This window comes from Lolium perenne, chromosome 4, assembly GCF_019359855.2.
Source record: "Lolium perenne isolate Kyuss_39 chromosome 4, Kyuss_2.0, whole genome shotgun sequence".
Taxonomy (NCBI): domain Eukaryota; kingdom Viridiplantae; phylum Streptophyta; class Magnoliopsida; order Poales; family Poaceae; genus Lolium; species Lolium perenne.
Window position 1 is genome coordinate 307,306,281 of NC_067247.2, and position 22,074 is coordinate 307,328,354.

The 22,074-nt window shown below is 43.7% G+C and overlaps 2 protein-coding genes across 4 annotated transcripts in view; one reads left to right on the plus strand and one right to left on the minus strand.

Moving 5' to 3' along the window:
• LOC127296036 (uncharacterized protein At1g76660) overlaps positions 1 to 14,448 on the minus strand; it is a 168,666-nt gene extending 154,218 nt beyond the window's left edge. Inside the window, exons 1-4 of one of the 3 annotated variants that reach the window (XM_051326060.2) lie at positions 14,159 to 14,448; positions 13,852 to 14,034; positions 11,252 to 12,480; positions 10,503 to 11,016 (exon numbers count right to left, since the gene is read on the minus strand). In XM_051326060.2, the coding sequence (XP_051182020.1) occupies positions 10,790 to 11,016; positions 11,252 to 12,480; positions 13,852 to 13,910 (1,515 nt within the window). In that variant the 5' untranslated portion in view covers positions 13,911 to 14,034; positions 14,159 to 14,448 and the 3' untranslated portion in view covers positions 10,503 to 10,789. Of the gene's footprint in view, positions 1 to 10,502; positions 11,017 to 11,251; positions 12,486 to 13,851; positions 14,035 to 14,158 lie in introns of those variants that run through there. The other 2 variants (XM_051326059.2, XM_071819314.1) reach the window with 2 other exon arrangements.
• Positions 9,021 to 10,012, plus strand: LOC127296037 (uncharacterized). The gene has a single exon (XM_051326061.2). It carries the CDS (start codon positions 9,166 to 9,168, stop codon positions 9,676 to 9,678), a length of 513 nt encoding a protein of 170 aa, XP_051182021.1. The 5' UTR covers positions 9,021 to 9,165; the 3' UTR covers positions 9,679 to 10,012.
• Positions 14,449 to 22,074: the final 7,626 nt, after the last annotated feature.

Sequence of the window (22,074 nt, forward strand, 5' to 3'; positions counted from 1 at the left end):
CTCTTCCCATGTACGACAATATTAGACAAAACCTCAACTGAATATCTAGGAAATTTGTACTGAAAAAATATATCAACTTATTGGACAAAGGATGCCACCATTTTGACTCTTTGATCTGTCCATCCTCGCTGACTTGGTAAGTATCATCAAGGAAAGGTAACATATTCAGTAGTGCCTAGATTAGTTCTGTGTTTGGAAGAAATCATATGCATTGTGGGTATCAGGCCATCATTATTTGTCCTGCCAAAAAAAATTGAAGACAAACATTCGGTGAAAATAATAGGTGTGAAGAGGTAGCCCACAACTTTAACATCTTATAGGTGGTATGTTCTATGAAATATTTGCAAAAAATAAAACACAAAGAAGACTATTGACAAAGGCGAGGGTGCAAGAAGGTCGAATGCTAGAAGTTATATTGATTGTTTTCAGTCGCTACACTGCACAGTTTAACGAAAAAAAAGTTCTTATTAGTTTGATCAGCTATGCTGAAATAACTATTTTATGTTAGAACATACCAGTTCGTATATTTATAGGCAAAAATCTTTGAACAGCTGAGGTAGTTTCTTAGATTCAAGCACAAAGGATTAGTTTGGATTCCTCCTTTTCCTACACATTCAAATAGGATCAACTGCTCATTAAATTGGTGATTTTTGTCCAAGATATAAAAACTGAAACCTTTGGTGATACCTACATTTGGAAAGTGGAGAAAACCAAAAACGTGTGATGAGTAATCTTTTCCATGCTAAATTAGTTATTGGTCTCCTAAATAAACCAAATTGTAACTTGTCAATGAAGTGTAGGAGTCTCTGAAGTAGGATGAGCACGTGTGTACTGAAGCCGAGGAAACACATACCTGATGCCGATGTCGATGACGGGTGACAGGCGACTGCCAAAACTAAAAACATTAAATAATAATCATTCATTCTTAATTGCTTTCTTAGCTGATATAGAAGAAATAAAGAGATAGCTATACCTCCTATGTCAACCTTCTCTCATGACTGGATGAGAATGCGTGTGTAAAGTAGCATCTTCCACCTGAACTGGGTGACTGGTCTACCCAAAAAACTGATGTCGACACAGACCAAGAATGTAAATACAACTCTGAAACCCAAGTACAGGGACTGAAAATCCAATACGCACAGCACTTTCCACGATGTTAGCAGGGGGCACACTGGATTTCCATGGCAACACGGGTAGGATTTTAAACATGCAGGCGGCGACTCCTCAGTTCAACGCTGCAGTTTCTTGCGCATTTTTACGGCAATGATGGTTAATGACTGCTGGGCTGAATTGGGCGGTTTCAGGAGCATTTGTGGCGAGGAAGCCGTAGGTTGCGGCGGAGAGCACCAGGAACATGAACGGCCGCCGACTCTTTCCGAGGAACAGTGTCGAGCGAGTAAATGGCTCAATGCGATACGCCTTCTCCAAAACATGTAAGGGCTGTCTCCTCCAGCCCACCTAGGAACGTCAAAGCCCACATACTAAAAAGGAACGCCCAGCCCATCTGGATAAATGTTGCACAGGCGCACAGCGCCAAAAAATGATTAGAGACCCGATGAGAGATGACGTGTGAGGTTAAGAGATTAAGTGGTGACGGGGAAGCACGAGAGCACAGGAAAATCAGTTAGTGGGGGTCTACTATTTAGAGATAAAAGATCTGTAGGTTATATGAGCTGCCTGCATGGACTACGATCCATATATATATCTAATAATCCTCCACCGGATCTTAGAGACACATCAGATATCACATTAGTTTATTATTTAATATACATTTTAGTGAAGACGTTAAGTCAAACTTTCACCTAGAAAATAAGGTACGCTTGACTACAAGTGAGCAATTATTAGGCATTGAATTGGTAGCCCAACAAGTTTCACTCAACGTCACCATGGTACTAGATTGGTATAGGTTTTTTCCTCGGGTAGAGATACAAAGGATGATGTGGACAATTGACCCCTAAAATAACGAATATTAGTTATGATGAGGTGGACAATTGGATGAATGGAAGAAAGGATGATACGGATAGTTTGCATGCTAAGGTTGACTATTACAAATGCATCTTGGTGGGATTTTGCTTTATAAAATATTTGCATATGGTGTCTCTAGTTTATAAACTTATTGCCTATCTGGCTTTTTTTCGATCTGAATCGTCTTGTTTTCGGTTTGAATCTGTTATCTGATATATCCGTATTAAAATCCCCAACCTCTCATTATCTACCTCAATTCAAATCCGAGAGAAAAATATGATAAGATATGATAAAAACAAAATTTGATCCAATACGATTAATTAATTAGACTGCTTAACATTGAACGGGTAGGGTGGAAGGCCTGATAAGATTTCACATAAAAGACACCCACAGTGCTGGGAAATAATTCAAAAGTCGCTGGGATATCCTAGTTTAACGCACATACGTTGCACCTCGGCAAGCATCACATAGTGGAAGAAGAGAAAATTCATCAACTTGATTAGTGTACTAGTGAAGTACAGATGTACGAATTTTCAATTACATAGAAGTACCGCGTGCAGAAGATTCTGTATGAAATTCTGATTTTCCACCCGTTGGCGAAGGCCACATGGTAGGTGACTACTTGGTCTGCGTTTAGCATCGATCGGTAATGCTGAAGTTATTTTTACTCCTTTTGTAAACGAAAGAATTTTAGTGAAAGTTTATTTGTGGTAGTAAAACTTCCGTTTGGTTCAAAATGAACCTTGGGCTCTCAAAATCATTCCATTTCAGTTCTTATATCCCGAATGGCCTTGCCACGGGTGGCCAAAAATTTAAGGCAACGGTGCAACATTAGAGAGGCATGACGATGCTCATGGCAAAGCAAGCAGTCTTTCATGGCACAAAGCTTCAAGTGAATTGGAGAGGAAGAAACTGAGCAAGAGACTGGTTTGGGAACATAGGAGTTTCAATTTTTATTAAGGGCGCGTTCGGTACTCTGGGCGTCCCTGACTCGTATCGGCCTAGAATTTTTCGGCATGTTTGGTTACATGGTCGAGTCCGCGTTCTTGCACGAACCGCTTCTCAAAGCACCCTCGGACCAGGCCCTGGAGGAACGCCCAGTTCAACCGTTTCTAGCGAGCCACCCCCGTTCCGACAGAACTCGAGAACGCCGCGTTCCCACAGAGCCACCGCGGGAGATGGCGCGAGCTCGCGCGGGATGGCGAAATCTCGGCGGGATGAATTCGGTCACCGCGCTTGAAATTTCGCCACCGTATATATGGGTGGCTCTCTCACCGCCAAATCCAAATCCCCCATTTCCCCCCTTTTCGAGCTCATACCCTTCCCGATCTAGCAACATGGCCGGCTCTTCCTCACCCGCACGGTCGGCGAGGCTTGCGGCGGCGACGGTGGCTGTGGCGGTGGCTACTCGTCGCAGATGGTCGTCTTTTTCCTCTGCGTCGATGACTTCGATTGTAGTAAGCTTCTGTAAACCCTAGCCTTAGATTTAGATCTTGTGGGTACACAGGGGGTCTGAACGAATCCATTGTAGGACATTCCTTCGTCCCCGATCAAGATTGTGGAGGTTGTCCAGGTTGCATCTGACTCTACCAATGGGACGCTAGTGTTGCCTGCATCTTCACCAAGGTCCCCTGCTTCCCCGACCTTTGTGGTGCGTGTGCCTCCTCTAACTGTAAGGCCGCTCTTACTTTTCTCGCTCTTCATTGATGTGGTACTGCTTAAGGATGTGGATGTGGTACTGGTAGTTCATTGATGTGGTAGTGCTTAAGGATGTGGATGTGGTAGTGGTAGTTCATTGATCTACTAGTGTTTTTCATGTAGGCGATCATACCATTGGGCTCCCTGATCTTTCTGCTCCTACTGTCAATGCTAAGCAATGTCTGATTTCAAGCAAACCAGTCATGGTTTGGAAACCTAAGCGATCAGAGTTTGTGCTCAACCGGTTGGTTCAGCTCGTCCGTAGCGGCCTTTCAACATGGGATTCAAAGAGCAGCTGATGAAGAAGGTAGTTGCTGATGTTCTTGCATTCGCTGGCATACATGAGACCACTCTTCAGATCTACAACCACATCAAAAACTGGAGGACCAAGTGCAGCATCATACTGAAGATGAAAATAGATCGCATTCTGGACTGGAGCGAAGATGGTTGCTGCTTCTATGCTGCTGATGACGATACGGCGAACGAGTACATTCAGGTAGTAAGTCTCATTGAGTTCCTTCATATATCTGTATGTGAATGCCGTCCGCACTAACAGTTGTTCCTTGTGGATTGCAGCGCTACCCGAGGCATCGCCCTTACGTCGGGACCCCGATCACGAACTATGCTTAGATGAAGACGATCTTCACGGCCCAGTTTGTCTGCAGGGTGCAGCTGTTCCAACCTAACTTGCTGATCTGGGCTATCGACTTCATTGCAGACAACGAAGAACAGCATGCCGAGTACCGTAGGCTACAGCCACCGGAAGGAGGAGCTGGCTTAGGACCTGGCTTCGCAAGCAGTTTCCTGCTTAGTGCTTCTACACCCTTGGTCATGTTCTGCTCATTTTGGGAGGTGGTCTCGTATCCCTCCATTCATTGGCGGAGCCAACACCGGGTCGAGCCTGGGCAGCCGACCCGGCTCAGTTTTTGGGGAAAAAAATCCCATCGCTAATTCGCTGGCCGACCCTGTCCCGCACGCTGCACGCACGGAGACGCCCCGACGGCCCGACCTAATCTCCAACGCGTCGCCTCGCTCGCTCCCGCAGGCTGCAGACATCGCTCGCTCCCGCACGCCGCCGCCATCTCTCCATTCTGGCGCCCTCGCTCGCTCCAGCACGCCGCACGCCGGCGCCGTCGCTCGATCCCGGCACCCTCGCTCGATCCCACCACGCGCTGGCACGCCTTGTTTCCGGCCGCAGCCCACGGCTGCCCGTCCGGTCGCCCCTGACCGCCGCCCCTCTCTAGTCTCCAGGCTCCACGGCCGGCTGTCCACTGCTCTGCTCGCCCCCGCCCCTCTCCAGTCTCCAGGCTCCACGGCGCTGCAGCACTGGGCGCCGCTGCGCTCTCCCTCATCTCTGCTTGTTCCGGCGGCCGTCTTCGATGGACTCCAGCGACGAGGCTGACCTGGCTGCCTGGATCGAAGAAGGGAAGGCCACTGAGGCAACAGAAGAAGAAGCACGCAAGAGGGCACGCACAGAGGTTGAATTTCCCCCATTTGTCTTGACTTTTGATACATATTTGTCTAGTTTGTTTCCTCATAGTTTGTTTTATTTTAATTGTTGTAGGCAAATGTTCCGGAAATCTTTGATCTAGCAAATGTGGTTCCCGATCCCGGAATTCGGAGACCAATTGAGTCATATGGTACCCCTGAAATTAGAGATAAAATGCGATGGGCATATTTGTCGAGAGGTCGTAATCGTTTAGTTGGTCATAGTTATCCCAAAAATCCGGATAAGCGATCATTTCTAGAAGCATGGTATAGCAAGTATGATTGGTTAGACTATAGTGTGGAGAAGAATGCTGCATTTTGTTTTCATTGTTTTCTTTTCAAATCTTCAAACAATGGTAACCACTTTGGATCGGATGTTTTCACAAAGTCGGGGTTTACAAATTGGAAGAAAGCATCGGAAAATTTCAGGGGTCATGTAGGTGGACCAACGAGCTTTCACAACAATGCAAGAAATAGTTGTGAAGATTTCAGAAATAAAAAGCAAAGTGTTGCATATGCTCTTGTTTCTCATGAAGAAAAATCGCATATTGAATATGAGATTCGTTTGAGGGCTGTTGTGGGTGTTGTCAGATTTCTACTTGACCAAGGTCTAGCTTTTCGTGGGCATGACGAGTCTAGCACTTCCTTGAACAAGGGGAATTTCCGTGAGATGTTGGATTGGTATGGTGCAAGATGCAAGGATGTAGCTGATGTGATCAATGAGAATGCTCCTGGCAATTGTCAATTAACATCTCCTGATATCCAAAAAGATATAGTGCAAGCATGTGCAGAAGAGATTACACATGTCATTATGAGTGAGCTCGGAAATGCTTGTTTCTCTCTACTTGTTGACGAGTCTCGTGATGTATCAGTTAAAGAGCAAATGGCTGTGATGGTGAGGTTAGTCATACTCTCACAATTCTTTCTCATACTCCCACAACTCAATTATCATACTCTCACAATTCTCATATGTTATTGCTTGTAGGTTTGTGAACAAAAAAGGAGAGATCATGGAAAGATTGCTTGGTGTTGAGCATGTCCTTGATACTACATCGGCTTCTTTGAAAAGATATCTAGATGCTATGTTTGTGAAACATAATTTGTCCATGTCTAGCTTAAGAGGTCAAGGATATGATGGTGCCTCTAATATGCGTGGGGAGCTACATGGTTTAAAAACATTGGTATTGGCTGACAACCCTTATGCTTTTTATGTGCATTGTTTTGCCCACCAACTACAGTTGGTGGTTGTGGCGGTTGTGAAAGGGGTTCTTCCGGTTGGTCAGTTCTTTGGTTACTTAAACAAGATTGTCAGTATGGTGAGTGCCTCTTGTAGGAAATCTTTACTTCCAAATCTATTTCTATGTATCAATTCTAATTTCTACATGCACATTTTTTGTAGGTGAGTGCCTCTTGTAGGAAAAAGGATGCATTGTTGCAATTGCAGCATGACCGTTTGGTAGCACAGCTAGAGAGTGGGGAGATCTCATCGGGAAGAGGCCAAAATCAAGAGACAAGTTTAACAAGACAGGTGATACTCGTTGGGGATCACACCATAAAACTCTAGTTCGGATTCAAGTAATGTGGGATGATGTGGTTAAAGCACTATGCAGTGTTTCTCATGATGGGACAGATGCCGAGGAGAAAGGTGTGGCTTCAGGTTATATCATATACATGGAAACCTTTGATTTTGTTATTATCTTGCATTTGATGATTCGATTGCTTGGTATAACAAATGGTTTGTCAAATGCATTGCAAGCCAAGGATCAGAACATAGTGAGTGCTATGAATATGATTGTAAAGTGCATTGCAAAAATTGAGAGATGATGGATGGGATCCTCTATTGCTTGCTGCTACTAACTTTTGTGGTGCACGCAACATTATGGTACCGAATATGGATGATAACATTGCAGCTAGGGGTTACCCAAGGAGCTCATGCAAGATGGTTACTTGCTTGCATCATTACAAGGTACAAATCTTTATTGAGGTGCTTGACAAAAACATAGTTGAGATGAATCATAGATTTTATGAAACTTCTACACGCCTATTATTGTGCACTTCATGCCTTGATCCTAGAGACTCATTCAACAGTTTTGACAATGATATGCTAGTTGAGCTTGCTACCATATACTCTGCTGATTTCTCTTCACATGATTGTTGTCTATTGGTTGATGAACTAAACATATATGTTGATGTCATGAAGAGAACTCCTGAGTTCAGTGCTTGTGATAGTTTGAGTGATCTTGCTCTCAAGTTGGTTCAGAAAAGATATCATTTGACATTTTCATTGGTCTACCGCCTTATTACACTAGCTTTGACATTGCCTGTGGCAACAACATCAGTAGAGAGGGTTTTCTCGGCCATGAAGATTATAAAATCAGATCTTCGAAACAAGATATGTGATGATTGGCTCAATGATTTGATGATTTGCTATGTTGAGAAAGAGATATTTACACAAATTGATGACAAGAAGATTATGCTTCGTTTTCATGCCTACAGTAACCGTCGAGGTCATCTTCCTCGTGGATTTCAACTTCCTAGCATGGATTCAACTTAATGGTATGATAATATCTTCTCAAAATGTAGCACTTTTGTATCTAGATCTTGTTTTTTAGTCAGTTTGTACTTCTACTCGGTGAAATATGATCAATGCATCAGTTTGGACCATTTTTTGTTGATTACATGTGATTTTTTGCCCCAAAAAAATTTAGTGCTTATTTGTTCGACCCGGCTCAATTCAAATCCTGGCTCCGCCACTGCCTCCATTAGCTAGGACTTGCTTGAACCTGATCACCGGTTTGTAATGATGAACTTGTTCGAGGTGGTATATACTAACCCCTCGTGTGATGAACCTGCAATGCATCACGAAGTATAGTTGCTTCGCGCGTGATGCATCGTCCACTAAGTACTTGTTGTGTATTACCAGCACCTTTTGTGATGAAGTGAATCTGATGTATGTTGTAATTCAGTTATTAGCAGTGCTAGGTAACATTACCACTCTAAGAAAGGGGGTTACCATAGCTCCTCATATCTGCAACCAAACAGCGTGTGGGTTGCACGAGCAGAGAAGAAAGTAGTCTGTGCAGACACCCAAATAATGGGGCATGGCTTCCCTCTCCTGCTCAGAAAAGGCCGCCCAGGCTACCAAATGACCCGCGTTTCATTACCCATGGCCCGTTCGCGACACGCAGGGAGGCTCATCTCGATGGCGCAGTAGTGCAGGAAATCCATGCATGCTACCAAACGCGCCCTACGATGTTGGGTTCCACATCTCAACTACCTTATGCTTGATCTAGTTCAAAACCAGTTTGGTTGGTTGACTACTCCTTCTTTCCACGTCAGCGATTTCCTCAACTCAATCAAAAAAGGATGAAAAGTGCACTATTTCGAGGGTTCAAGGTCCGTTTTAAACCAAAAACAATTTTTGAGACAAAAAGTGAACTTTCAAACAATTCAAAGACGAGAAGTAAGTAAGTAACTACTAACTAAGCCATTATTTGGAACACTGAAATTATGGGCATATTATTATCAGACTCATCACTACTTTCTGTGTTTCAATAAATATGATTTTTTTATTCTTTTGCAAAATTTGATCAAATATTTAGGAAAAAATTATCAATAACGCTACGTGTTTCATTTCATTGAGAGTATCATTTGAACGAGTCAAATCTTGGTGTACCCCGTTTCAAGACGATGCGAGGCCTATCCAAAACGGACCGGTAGCCCGAAACCACTGGTACCAGGCTACCAGCCGTTGCACCGCATACCATTTCTCGCCGGGAATCGGCAGCAGTTGCGGTAAAAAGCAACGAACGTACTCCCAACGTTTACCGGGAACAACCAAGCCGCGCTACCACGAATCGCTCCCCGCCGTCCACGCGCGCGCCTCCTCCAAACCCGGCCGCCCTTTTATAATCCTCCACGCGCCAGGCATGCGTGCATCACGAGAGATTACCAGAGAAAGGGTAGGAGCGATCGCGGTCCGCGCGCCAAGTCCACGCACGCGCGCACGTATCCATGGAGATGAAGCTCTCGCCCGGCGCCGCAGGCGAGGTGCACGGCGGCGGCGCCGGCTGCAAGAAGCGCCCGCCGAGCCGGCTCCAGAAGAAGGCGCCCGCGTCGCTGCAGGTCGAGCCGGTCGCCGGCGCCGCAGCCCAGGCGTCCCCCGCCGCGTGGGCCGACGGCAGGACGCCCATCCCGCTCCTGTCGCCGCTCGTCACCTCGCCGGCGCCGCTCTGGGAGGGCGGGTCGGCCCAGGCCGAGGCCAGGAGCGGCGGGGAAGCTGGCTTCAGCCTGAGCCCGGCCCGGCACGGCGGTGACCGCCACGCGGACGAGAAGGCCAAGACGCCCGCGCCCGCGCACAGCGGTGGGTGGCTGCACCCGGCTATGCCGACGCCGCCGCCGGCGCCCGCACCCGTGGCCGGCGGGTGGCGGCACCCTGCCATGCCGGCGCCGGTCGCGGAGCCGGCCTCCCTGGCGCCGCTCTTCAAGTCCCAGTGCACGGTGGAGATGCGCAACGCCCAGCACTGAGGACCGACGGCCGCTGAACCAGGCCACCGCCACCCGGCCGTTTGACCAAGCGGTGACCGCCGAAGCCACCGACGTCGCATGCAGACGAGATCACGCCCGTTCGTTCGTGCGTGCTCTCGTGTCTCCAAAGCGATCGTGATCTTGCTTGCGCAGCTAGTTTTACTCCATTCTAGCGTGGTCATGGTCATGTCTGAAACACTGAATGTGGTTGCGGTTCTGTGTGTCATTAGACAAGTTATAATTAACTAGTCATTACCGGTACCAGTTGCGCGTCAATTGTTGACAGGATTCAATAAAACAATGGCTCGATCTCAATCCCGATGCCTTCTGCTCACCGTTTTAGAATACGGTTTTGCTACGTCTCAGTCAACTGAGAATTTTTTAAGTCTCAGTCACTCACAAAAATGAACTTGAGTTGCACTTTTCTGTCAAAAAAGTGCAATTGCACTTTTCTACTAGAAAACTGCAATTGATCTGAGTTGCACATTTTTTTGAACTGCAGTTGCACTTTTCTAAGGTGACTGAGACTTAAGAAAATCTCAGTCGACTGAGACATAGGCACACCCGAAAGAATATGCATGGTTGTGAGCCTTTGCTGCATCAGTTTCTGCATAACGAGCCAGAAAGGAACCAAACAGAATTCGCACTAGGTCTCAGTTTTCCAATGTCAGAACTCAAAAGTTCCACCATATCATGGAAGAACATGAGGATTGCGCTTGCGCATATACAAATAGGCTCTTCGAGAATCCCGCGTTGCCCAAACCATCATATTCAGTCCCAGTTGCAGCAAACTGGGCTTCACTTCTCGCATCAGAATCAAAGCATTCAAGCAGGCTTGGAGCAACATATGCTGCAGCATCCTTTCATTTCATATCGCCGGCTAACGATTAGAGGGTGTCTAGTACAAAAGAGGAACATGGTAATTTTAAACAGAATACAAAGCTGGTTGTCATCACATATCCAGAAGCACAATCTGGCAGCAAGAATCCCCAGATATAACGTACTGTAATACAGGCTACTCTTCGACTACTACGGATTACTTCTAACAGCTCGAACGGATGCACACTAGGCTAAGGAAACTCTGAAACTTGTCCTGCATGCTAGCGCACCATTACTGTAGCTGTCTCGACAGTGTACTGCGCCATGACAGAACACTGTTGGCCTCTCTCAAACTCCTCGCCCTTCTGTACTCGACTTCTGCATCTGAGCATGCCTCGCCAGGCGGAGATTTCTTCCTCACCTCTATGGGTTTTAGAGATATTTCATCCCTCGCCTTGCTGAAAGGATGGCAATCTTTCAGGCTCGCGTCGTCGTCGGACAGATGGCCCCCTTTTGGTCCTGAGACAAAAGGAAATAGCACAAGACAGCATCTATAAGGCATTGCAAATCTATAAGGTATTGCAAATCAACATCTAAAAGACATTTCAGTTCAGGTTACAAAGTGCTACTATATTCAAGTTGCTGAATACCTATTTTGTGCAGCAGTTTGCGAAGAAAATCAAAACCTTGATTACATATTCTAGTAATACCAAGACGTAACATACAGGTTAGGCTGAAAAGTCTGGACATTTACCTTTGAACATATCCAGGTGCATTACTTTATGTGTTGTGCCGCTGGAGAGCTGGTCTGCTGACTTCTTTGGACTTGTGATCTGCTTTACGTTGAACACTGACTTGTCCATCTTATCCATGCTCTGAACCTGATTAGGCAGGCACACCTCAGTAGCAGTGGCACTGTTCCCGAATGGAGATATGCTGAATCCATCATCAACAGCATCTGGTATTTCTACATAATGTTGAGTTGTTGCGATCTCGTCTGCACTGAATCCAAAGGATGCTCGGTAAGCTTCAACCTCATCACAATCTTGTTTGTCCCTTGAAACACTAAGCCTCCCACCATTGTAAGGAAATGACTGCTGAGCCTGATCCAGGTAGAACTGAGCAGATGCAGCTGGACGGAAAAAATTACTATCTAGCAGATAGTTTCTGGAGGCAGCTGAATCAAGCCCAAACATGTTGGATGGCGATGTCCTGGAATACGGTGTGTCACAAGCAGATCTAGAAGTCTTCCACTGTGCCGTAGGCACCTCTTGCTCAGGAATGGGAGATGCAATTGAATACGGTGTGTCACAGGCGGACCTAGATGTCTTCCAATGTGCAGTGGGAACATCTTGCTCAGGGATAGGTGAGGAAAGACCGGTTCTTGGAGTTACCGAGGCAGGTGATATGAGACTGCTAGAAGGGCTCCCTGGGTAAAGTGGATAAGATCCCTGAAATCCTGAACCACCAGAGTATGTCGTTGATAAGTAATGCATGTTTTGCTCCTTGCCAGCAGCTTTAAGACCCATAGAAGATGACAGAAACCTAGCATATGGAACATCTGGAGATGATGGAGTGGTTGCATGAGCTAATTCAGGGGGAGGGGTCAGTGGTGCTGTGGAGGGCTCAGTTGTGTAAGTTGAAAAGGCTGTTGGTGGTGAGACAAGTTGAGGTTCATTGGCATATGGTCCAACAGCGAACATATTAGATGTTGGACCAGGAGAGTTTGCGGATATTGACAGGAAGCAATTAGGCGACTGAGCAGTCGAAGCAAGTGCAGAGTGTGAGAAGGATGCTGGCGATGATGGTGGGGCAAGAAGGGATGGATTCATAGCCGCATGCTGGTTGGAATTGCCACCAGACTGGCGACCATTTCCACGGTTGGTAGATGCATTCCCATCAGGCACACGTGCTGCAGGAACAATCCGCTTTCCACCCTTCTGCGATCCGAAGCATGACAAGCCAGAAAAACAGCCTGCCCATCTGCCCTGCCGTTAAGAAGAGAGAAATATGTTTTATTAGTGCAAGTAGTCAAGTACATGAGTTTGATTGTTCATAAAATGGAAATAAAACCATCCTCCTAATTATTGGTAAAGATAAACAAAACTGAGTATCACGAGATACATTTTGGTATCACACATGATTCATCACAGCGAGTATCCACAGGAATCTGAAAAATCTTCAGATGAAAAAATATCTTATCATGAAAAGCACCACATAGTTTGTGCTCCTATAATCTGTCATACAGGCCTCTCCAAATTCAAAAGCTACTTTGAGCCTAAGCTCAACTCTAGATAAAATGTGAATATAAGGACAAATTCATAACTTATATACTTTTCTTATCTAGAGAACAGGGACACACCAGCACAAAGCAAATTTGTTCAGCATACGGACTAGAGAGTCCGCAGGAGAGAGCAGAACGCTCCTCCAGACAAAAAGAAAACGCAGCCAAGATTTTAGGATTTACAGTACAGGCTAAGAACGCCATAGCAGATAACCAACACAAGCAGAATCTATCCGTTATATAGCTATATCTGCACTATCTGTGAAAGCAAGGAGCCAGCAACATACTCCAGGTGATGCTGTGGCAGGACAAGGTATTTTGTCTTTGCAAAATACTGAACGAGTGCCAAATGCACCCAATTCAACATGGAACAACAACAAGAATAGTCAATCCGGCATATTATGCATAGCAGGGAGCAACCAATTAGTACGAAAGCATTAAATCCATCAGTTATATACTTTTTGTATCTAGATAGAAAAGAGGGGCACGCCAGAACGAAGCAAATATGTTTAGCATCCAGACTAGATAGCTCGCCGGAGAGAGCAGAACGCTCCTCGAGCCTAAAGGAAAAGCGCAGCAAGAGATTCTTTGGAGTATGGTAAAGGCTACTAACGCCAAACAGATAACCAACAGAAGAAGCTTATCAGTTATACAGTGATATCTGCATTCTTTGTGAAAGCAGTGAGAGAGCAGCATACTCCAGGTGATGATGTAGCAGGAAAAGGTACGGGATCTTTGCAAAATTACCGAACCAGTGCAAAATTCATGCAATTCAACGTGGACTAGCACCAAGAAGATTAGTCAATTCAGCTTATTAAGTTATTATGAATAGAAGGGAGCAAGCAGTTGGTACTGATGAAGCATAACTGGTGAGGTAAAGATGTCCTAGTTGCAAGTTGCAACCACAAGTGGCCAGTGCAGTCCGTACATAGTACGCAGTGGCTGTGCTCATCTAGATCGGCAATGCCTAGCAATTGCAAGTACGAGTACACAAATCTAAAGCAAGCAGCACAAAAAAGTAGTACCTAAAGCTTAAGTGATTGCGTGCACAAGAACATGTAAGTATATACCTTATCCTGCTCTTGCTGGGAGTGGAATCTGGCGTCGCCATTGATGGCAGCTGCGCCATTACCCGGCCTGCCGCCGCCAGTACTGCTCCCTGGTATAGCCATTTCTGACTGAGCCCGCGGTTGCTTCCGATCACATTCCCCGTGGCCCCGGCAAGGTTTCTCTCACGGATCCGGAGATCCTACCTGCTTGGAAGGAAATAGAAGTCGTCAGGATCTAAATCCGGGGCGGTGGTCTGCCAATGGTGTGCCCAAAATCTGTTAAGGCTAGTTTGAGCTTAGTTATCACTGGATGATTAGACGCTCATACCTCGAGAAACAATATCCGAGATTGCGGGCGGGGTGGAGACTGTAGGGAGGCGATGTCGCGATGGAGTGGGACGGGAACGGCGACGCACGGAGTGTTTGGGATGTGACGCGTCGGCGGTGGCTCTAAGGCGTGGCACGGCACGGCGGCAGCTCGACTAGAGGAGAGATTTCATGGCCGCATTGGGTCAGATTGGAGCTTGGGTGAGGAGAAGAGGAAAGGTACGGGATGGCTGAGAGGACAAGTCGCTGTGGAAGAGATGGGCTACCTATGAGTGAGGAGTGAGGATGGAGTGTGTAGACTTCATTATTTAAAAGGGAAAACAAAATTGCTTCGAGTGTAGGCGGTCGGTTTAACCGAACCGGACGGTTCAGTTCTTGCGGCTATTAGGACATCCCTCTACATATTTTGAACATGATTTATGTCCATTTACATGGAACGCGAACACGAAAATTGGTCACATGTTCATATGTGTCTACCCCTTCCCAAGAATAGAGATGTAGTTTTTCACCGTAAGGATCCTGCCATGCATTAATTAGGAAGGAGATAGAAAAAAAATCTTTTGTGTGGGTAGGAGTAATGAGCACATGAGTCTGCCAAGCATTAAAGGAAGAGAGAGAGGACAAGCAGGACAAACAGACGCGCGGACCGCGTATTCACGATGGAAATTAGGTTCCTGTTTGCGTCTGAGCGGACAATGGGATCACTTTGCGTCAGGCCGCTGGGGATGGTTTTTTATCCATGTAGACGCAAAAGGATGCTTTTGACCCGTTTGGACGGGCCGCTAGAGATGCCCTTATGCAAACTTCAACGTGCGGCCGCATATCGGATTGCATTTCGATCCGTTCCAGTCCGGATGCGATGATGTGCAGACAAGAGAGAGGTCGCAGTCTGGATGCAGGTGGCAGTCCGCATCCTCCAACCGAATGTGTTTTTAAAATTCTATATTTAACATTGTCGGCCACGGATAAATAGCTAATAATTTGCGAAAATGAAAAAAAAAACTTGCAACACAAGGAGTTCAAATACAACATGCCGGTGCACCAGAGCTCCAAAAGCATGACACACGAATCACATATTTATCTTCTTGTTCTTCTCAAGCCATGTCCGGTGAGTAAGGTCCATTTCGTCGGTCAAGCGGGTCATCATGATCTTGGCCCTTCGTTGAATAGTGTGATCTCCAACTCCTTTTGCTTGTTATACACCTCCTTTGCAGCCACGCGGGCATTGATATCTTTAATCTCGAATTTCTTGGTTTGTACTCGTAGTAGTTCTTGACGGTCTCTTCATTTTCCCGCCGCTTCCTCTAGTCCCTCTTATCGCCTGACATCTCCTTGTCGGCAAGAAGCATCTTGATCGTCTCCATCACCGCTAGCGAGGAGGCATCTCGCTTGGGCTCCGCCTTGGAGTTGGTCCGCCCCTCGGCCTCTTCGGCAATGCACTTGGGGCCTCGCCATCAACATCGATGACATTGGATTCATCGGGCACGTTGGCATCATAGAACGCAATCCTTGAGCGCCGCTCAACAGTTGACCAATGTGAAATTCTTTTTCTCGTTATCAACCTTGAATTGGCCCAAAGATTGGGTCCTCAAGTCAGCAACGCCAAAGTCACTCACTTTACACTTCTTCATCTAGTTGTAGGCGGTGTTGAACTTGGTGGTCTGCTCTTGGATCCAAGCACACCTTTTTGTGAGCGAGACCTCACTCCGGTCGCTCACAATAGGGTTATCGCCCAAATTCTTGTGTGCATGGAAGAAGTTGTGAATCTTCTTAATAAATGTGTCACCCCTATGTTGGAAGCCACAAATTGGATCTTGTCCAACTTCCATCCATGCCTCGCAAAGGCACACATCCTCAAGCTCATTGAAGTTTCGGTTCTACGAGACGCTCCTTTGGTGACTTGAGGTTGTTCTTCCTCAAACAAGGGTGCCTCGTCGATGGAGATAGGGTGGCCTGGGTCCTGATAAACCCCAAGTGCAGGGGATCACTCTAGTACAATTCGATAAATATTTGATTGTCGAACCCAGAAGGAGATGAAGGTAAACTATCTATTCTCGAAAGCCCTATAACCCACTAATATGGCCCTTCGTCCAAATCAATGTATTAGAGTTTGTGTAAAGTGGTTTCTGCTAGGAACTAGAAAATTATAAAGTACTGAAAATAATTGTAGGAAGTAAAACTATTTCAAGTAAAGTAGAGGCTGAGAGGTGAAGTGGAGTAAGGTAAAGTAACTCAATGGAGTAATTGTTCAGGAAAATTGATGTTTCATTTGTGTGGTTGTCACGATTAGTGAAGCTCAGCTGATAGTCTTTTTAGTGTTTCTTGTAGAGAGGAGCCATAGATATGTGCAGCCATAAATATGAGCAAATACACCACTAGTGATTGATCGTATGGCCTTAGGTATGAGAAAACAACGCAGTTATCAAGGCATAAAGTCCGACCACCGTTATAATTTTAAAGGTCTCAGTAGTTATACCACCACCCCCCCCCCCCGCCCCGCGCGCGTTGATTAACCATGAATTAATATAACATAATGTCTAAGACTTGGGACATGGTTTCTGTAAATCTCCATCCGTCCCTCCTACTATCATCATGCAACGCTGACAACCTCATTGCATTCCCCAACATAAGTATGCACTCATATATCATTACAACAGATCATCATAGAAGATAACAAATACTTACATGCAACCATCAACAAATTATCTCACAATTGTCAAAAACAAGTCATTGCTCAATTAAAGTCATAGAGGTACAATACATCATGGGAAAACGATAGATTGCATCACACATCATGTTTGCCAAAAGATTACCTAGGGTACATGAAGATGGTGCTGAAAGTGTTGACGAAGATGCTGATGATGACATTGATGATGGGAAAACTCGTCAGGATTTTCAGCCATTTTTTGTGTAGATAGGGATAAAAGGTTGAAACTGCAGGAGAAAAAACGAGTGCAATATGAGGTACGGAACAAAAACTAGAATTTTTATAGTAAAAAGTGTTATGCAGAAAATTGCATATACATATGTTGCAACAACTTTTAGATATCCAAGAGGGGTAAAACTTGGTACTTTATTAACAACTTCAGAGAGTATAAACAAAAACAAAACTGTCTTGAAACAACAAGAGTGCAAAACAAAAAAAACCAAATAAAATCAAAGGTATATGAAAAAATGATCCCCACAAACATACAAAATGGATCATGAAGATAAAATTAGAACATGAGTTTGAAATGATTTACTTGAAATTACTTGAAAGAAGAGGGGGTGCATGGGAATCCCCAAGCTTGTGGTTTTGGTAGTTCTTGTCATGTACTCCTTTCTCATCATATCATGTATAACGTATCAAACAATGAAATATTATCATCTCCCTAATACTCCAATGCCTGCAAAATGGTTATTTCTCAAAATAGATAATACTCCCTCTGTTCCTTTCTGTAGTGCATATAGATTTTTGGCACGTAAATTAGCACAAGAGTATTTTTTACACAAGACCCCCTGGCTGAACGATTTGAGATCAGACTAAAATTAGGGAAATCGACAACTTCCTAACTTACCATAACAAATCCCACAAATTTGTCTGGTTGTCTCTCCATATATGTGCAGCCAGATTTAATTAAGAAAAGAAAAGCATTGCTTCCTAAATCTAAGTAATCCTTGGGGCCATGCATTAGGAATCCCAATTAATTGTTTTATGTTTTGTATGGATCTTTTTTCATGCATGTCGCGTGGGAGTTGACTGGTGGAGGGGGGTAATTGAAAAAAGCCAAGCTACAACCTTATATTGTGAAATAAATGCCAAAAATCTATAGACACTATAGAAAGGAACGAAGGGAGTAGTTGTTAGCAAGATGCAGACTCCATTAATTATTAGGAAACCATTTTATTTAAAAAGAAAACATATATACAAAGGAAATACTCTTTTTGTCTTGTTTCAGTGTAGGAAATATTTAATGATATTGACTTTACAATGATTTCATTGGCATGAACAACACATGCTCAATGTCAACCCCAACTTCTCCGTTGCTCATTTTTATCATTTACTCTCCATAGTTTATTTTTTATTTTATTAAAAATTATAAAATAATTACTATGTAATACTCCCTGTTTTTTGGCATGGAAATTAGCGCAAGAATATTTTTTACACAAGACCCCTAGCTGAACGATTTGAGATCAATGTAAAATTTGGGAAATCCATATCTTCCTAACTTACCATAACAATTTTGGGAGCTGAACGATTTGGGAGCTGAACGGGGAGGGGGTAATTGAAAAAAAGCTAAGATACAACCTTATATTCTGAAACAAATGCCAAAAATCTATAGGCACTATAGAAAGGAACAGAGGGAGTAATAGGCAAAGCTATTTTACAAATTTATAAGGACATAAAGGTGTGCTCAAACTAAATTTTATTTAAAAGCATATAGAGCACACCACAAAATTTGAAACCATTAACTTTTAATTCTACCCCTCTTCATGTGCATTGACATTTTATATGTGAATAAATAGCAACAGTTTTGTGGTGTCCAGTATATATAATGACCAGTGTCTCAGAAATTCAATTCGACTCCCGGGTGCATATGCTCCCTCTACCAGAAAATCATATTTTAAAGTGTCAAAAAAATTGATAAAAAAATTCTACATGTACATCTCCATAATATATGTAAGTTCGTAAAGTTTCACAAAAATATAATATTTTTCGTGGTCCATGTAAAAAAGAAAATTTTAGCTTGTGAAAAACATTATTTTTAGAACTGAATTTTGTCTTTTTTACCCACGTCACATGACAAGTAGATTTTTTTATGAAACGACTTTGTGAGCGCGTACCATATGAAGATGTACGTGCGAATTTTTCATTTCAATTTTTTGAAATTTCAAAATGTGTGTAAGATGCATTTCATAATATAGAGAGCATATGCTCCCATGTTCTAAAACACCATTCCCCCAGTGTCTTGCTTTTAAAACATCATAGGATCATAGAAAGGGATCTTATTTCTTCCTCTCTCATTATAGTTGTAAGCATTAAAGGTGAATTTAACCACATAATTTTTAGTAGAATCACCACATAAAGATAAATCATCTAATGAGCTTATGGTGCCATAAGTTTCTTTTACATCATCATAATCCTCACATAAATTATACACGATTATATCACATAGAGGATCATCTTCAATAGTATAAGAAGGGGTGCTCGTAGTAATTTGTGTGTTACCATTGTTGGGAGTTGGAGATGGGTAGTTACTCCATTCTCTCTCCACTTGTTCTTCTCCATCCTATTCTTGGCGTTGCATGGGCATCCCAAGCTTATGATTTTCTCATCCTCGTCCGCCTTCTTTTGCTCTTCTTTGTCATCCTGTTGGGGTTGCATGGGCATCCCCAAGGTTATGCCTTCGTCATCTTCTCCCTGCAAAATATTAGTGTTTTCTTGGGAAGCTCTAACCCTCTTATTAAAGTCAACAGCGGAGATATTTTCACTAAAATCGCCTATACAAAGATCAAGGATAGTAGTAATCAATATTATAGATTTAGAAGCTACAGGGCAGGTTTTCATGTTCATTAATGAAGGCGTATAATTCATAGGATGCCTTAAAACAAATTGCCTACTTCTTTCATCCCTAAATGAGCATAATCACCTCTATGGTAAGATGCAATAACATGTTCTTCATGGGACTGGCATTAAAATTCAAAGTGTCTAAAATATAATTTAGAGCAACAATTGTCCTCATCATAATATTCAAGAAACTCATTAGCAATTTTATTTAGAAGTCTTAAGAAACTTTCTAATCTTTTCCCTTCATATGATTATCTATATTTTATAGCTATCATAACATTTTATAATACTCTTCCAAGGTGTCCTTTTTATCTAGACTAGTAGGCATACAATGAGTATTTTTGATATTTTACATTTTATAATTTTTTTGGGTTATTGATATATGACTAAAGTAAGTGCTGATACGTGCATTTTTCATCATCATTATTGCTACATATATGATTAGTTTTCATTATTATTTGTCATCGTACACCTTTATTTATGCATTTTTAGTCGATTCCGGAATTTTCCTACAAAGTCCCATTCAATGGTATTTAATACCTGGGAGGCAGAAAACCACCTTTTTCGTATTTAATTTATTTCAGGGCTTTCTGGATCGCTAAAAATCGAGGAGAAAATACCTGATCAGTTTTTCACCCGGAGAAGGACCGTGAGCGAAAGAAGCACGCGAGGGGAGCAACGAGGGCCGAATGGCCTCAGGTGGCGCGCCCAAACTTGTTGCGCGCGCCACCCATGTCCGTTCGCACCTCAAGCGTCGCCTCGGATCCCCATTTATACGAGAGCATCAGTTTTGCCCAAAAACCGCCATATTTTTCCCGAGATTTATTGAGGCAGTAATGGAGGAAAAAGTCCTCTCCTGCTCCAGGAGAGGGCAGATTCTGCTGCACGGTGCCTCCGGTGAAGGGGAAATTGACGCCATCGACATCCCCACTCCTCCTTGGCTTGGGAGGAGGCATCTCCATCAACATATCCATCAGCACCATCATAACCACCATCTCCATCTACGAGATCGACGTTATCCCTCTCATAGTTTGTGTTGAATTGAACCACATATATTGTTTTCTAGTGTTGTTGCATGTTTGTGATTGGCACTTTGTCATTATTTGGTGGGGAGATTATATATTCAGATTGTGTTGTAATCATTATTCCTCTGGTCCATATCATGTTTGACACTTGTGAGTAGTTCCCCATGTTCATGAGGGCATAGGATGATTTGGCTATGATTCTATATGATGTGCAATGAGTATTTGGTCAAGTTCTCTATCTTTTATGTTGTTCTATGATGGTTTTATGCGAACGTTGACTACATATTACTTCACCTAAATGGGCTCATAGGGTTGCACTTTAATTAATGCAATGCATTAGTGTTGGAAGGGACAGACTAATAGAAACCGTTTTCCAATACTATGTGTTGCATTAGAGGGGTTTATGTCGGGGACCAATGATCTTATTGCTATGGTGGGACATTTATGTCTTAATGATTCCTATACTTTCACATGAAAATGGCTCTAGGACCCATCATAAGGGGTGTGTTTGCACATATATATGGTTGCACCTAATTTAGGCTCTGCCCCTAATTGAATAAAGCTCGACAAAATATTTACCATGTTGTGTAGAACCCAGAAGCTAGTAAATACATGCCGCCGTCAGGAACTTTAGTCTCATATAAGCACACACACTTGAGCTTGTCCTCTTGCTGCATAGAGGATTGGGCCTTTCTCTCATAGAGAGCATTTACCTATTTGCTATTTACTTTCTACACTTTATTTTTATTGCAAACTATACACCCAAAAACACCAAAACTGCTACTTTATTATTACTTCTTTCTTGTCGATTCTGCTAACCAATACCTTCAGCTCCTTGATGGTGCTTATCGTAATGCCGACTTCACACTGTTGGGGAACCCCAAGAGGAGGTATGATGAGCACATTAGCAAGTTTTCCCTCAGTAAGAAACCAAGGTTTAATCGACCAGTAGGTGAAAGGCGTGACTTCTGAAGGTGTTGCTAGCTGACTAGTGGCAGGGCGCACTACCGACGTCAGCAACAATGTGGAACACGAACACAACACAACCAAAGTACTTTGCCCCAACTTACGGTGAGGTTGTCAATCTCACCGGTTTGCAGAACATATAGGATTAGACGTATAGAGTGGAAAGAGATGCTTGCAGAAAGTTAACATAACAAGATTGCAGTAGAATTTATTAATAAAGGAAACAGGACCGGGGTCCACAGTTCACTAGAGGTGTCTCTCCATAAAGATACATAGCATGTTGGGTGAACAAATTACAGCTAGGTAATTGACAGAATATCGACCATACATGACAAAATGATTACTATGAGATTTGATTGGGCATTACAATATAATACA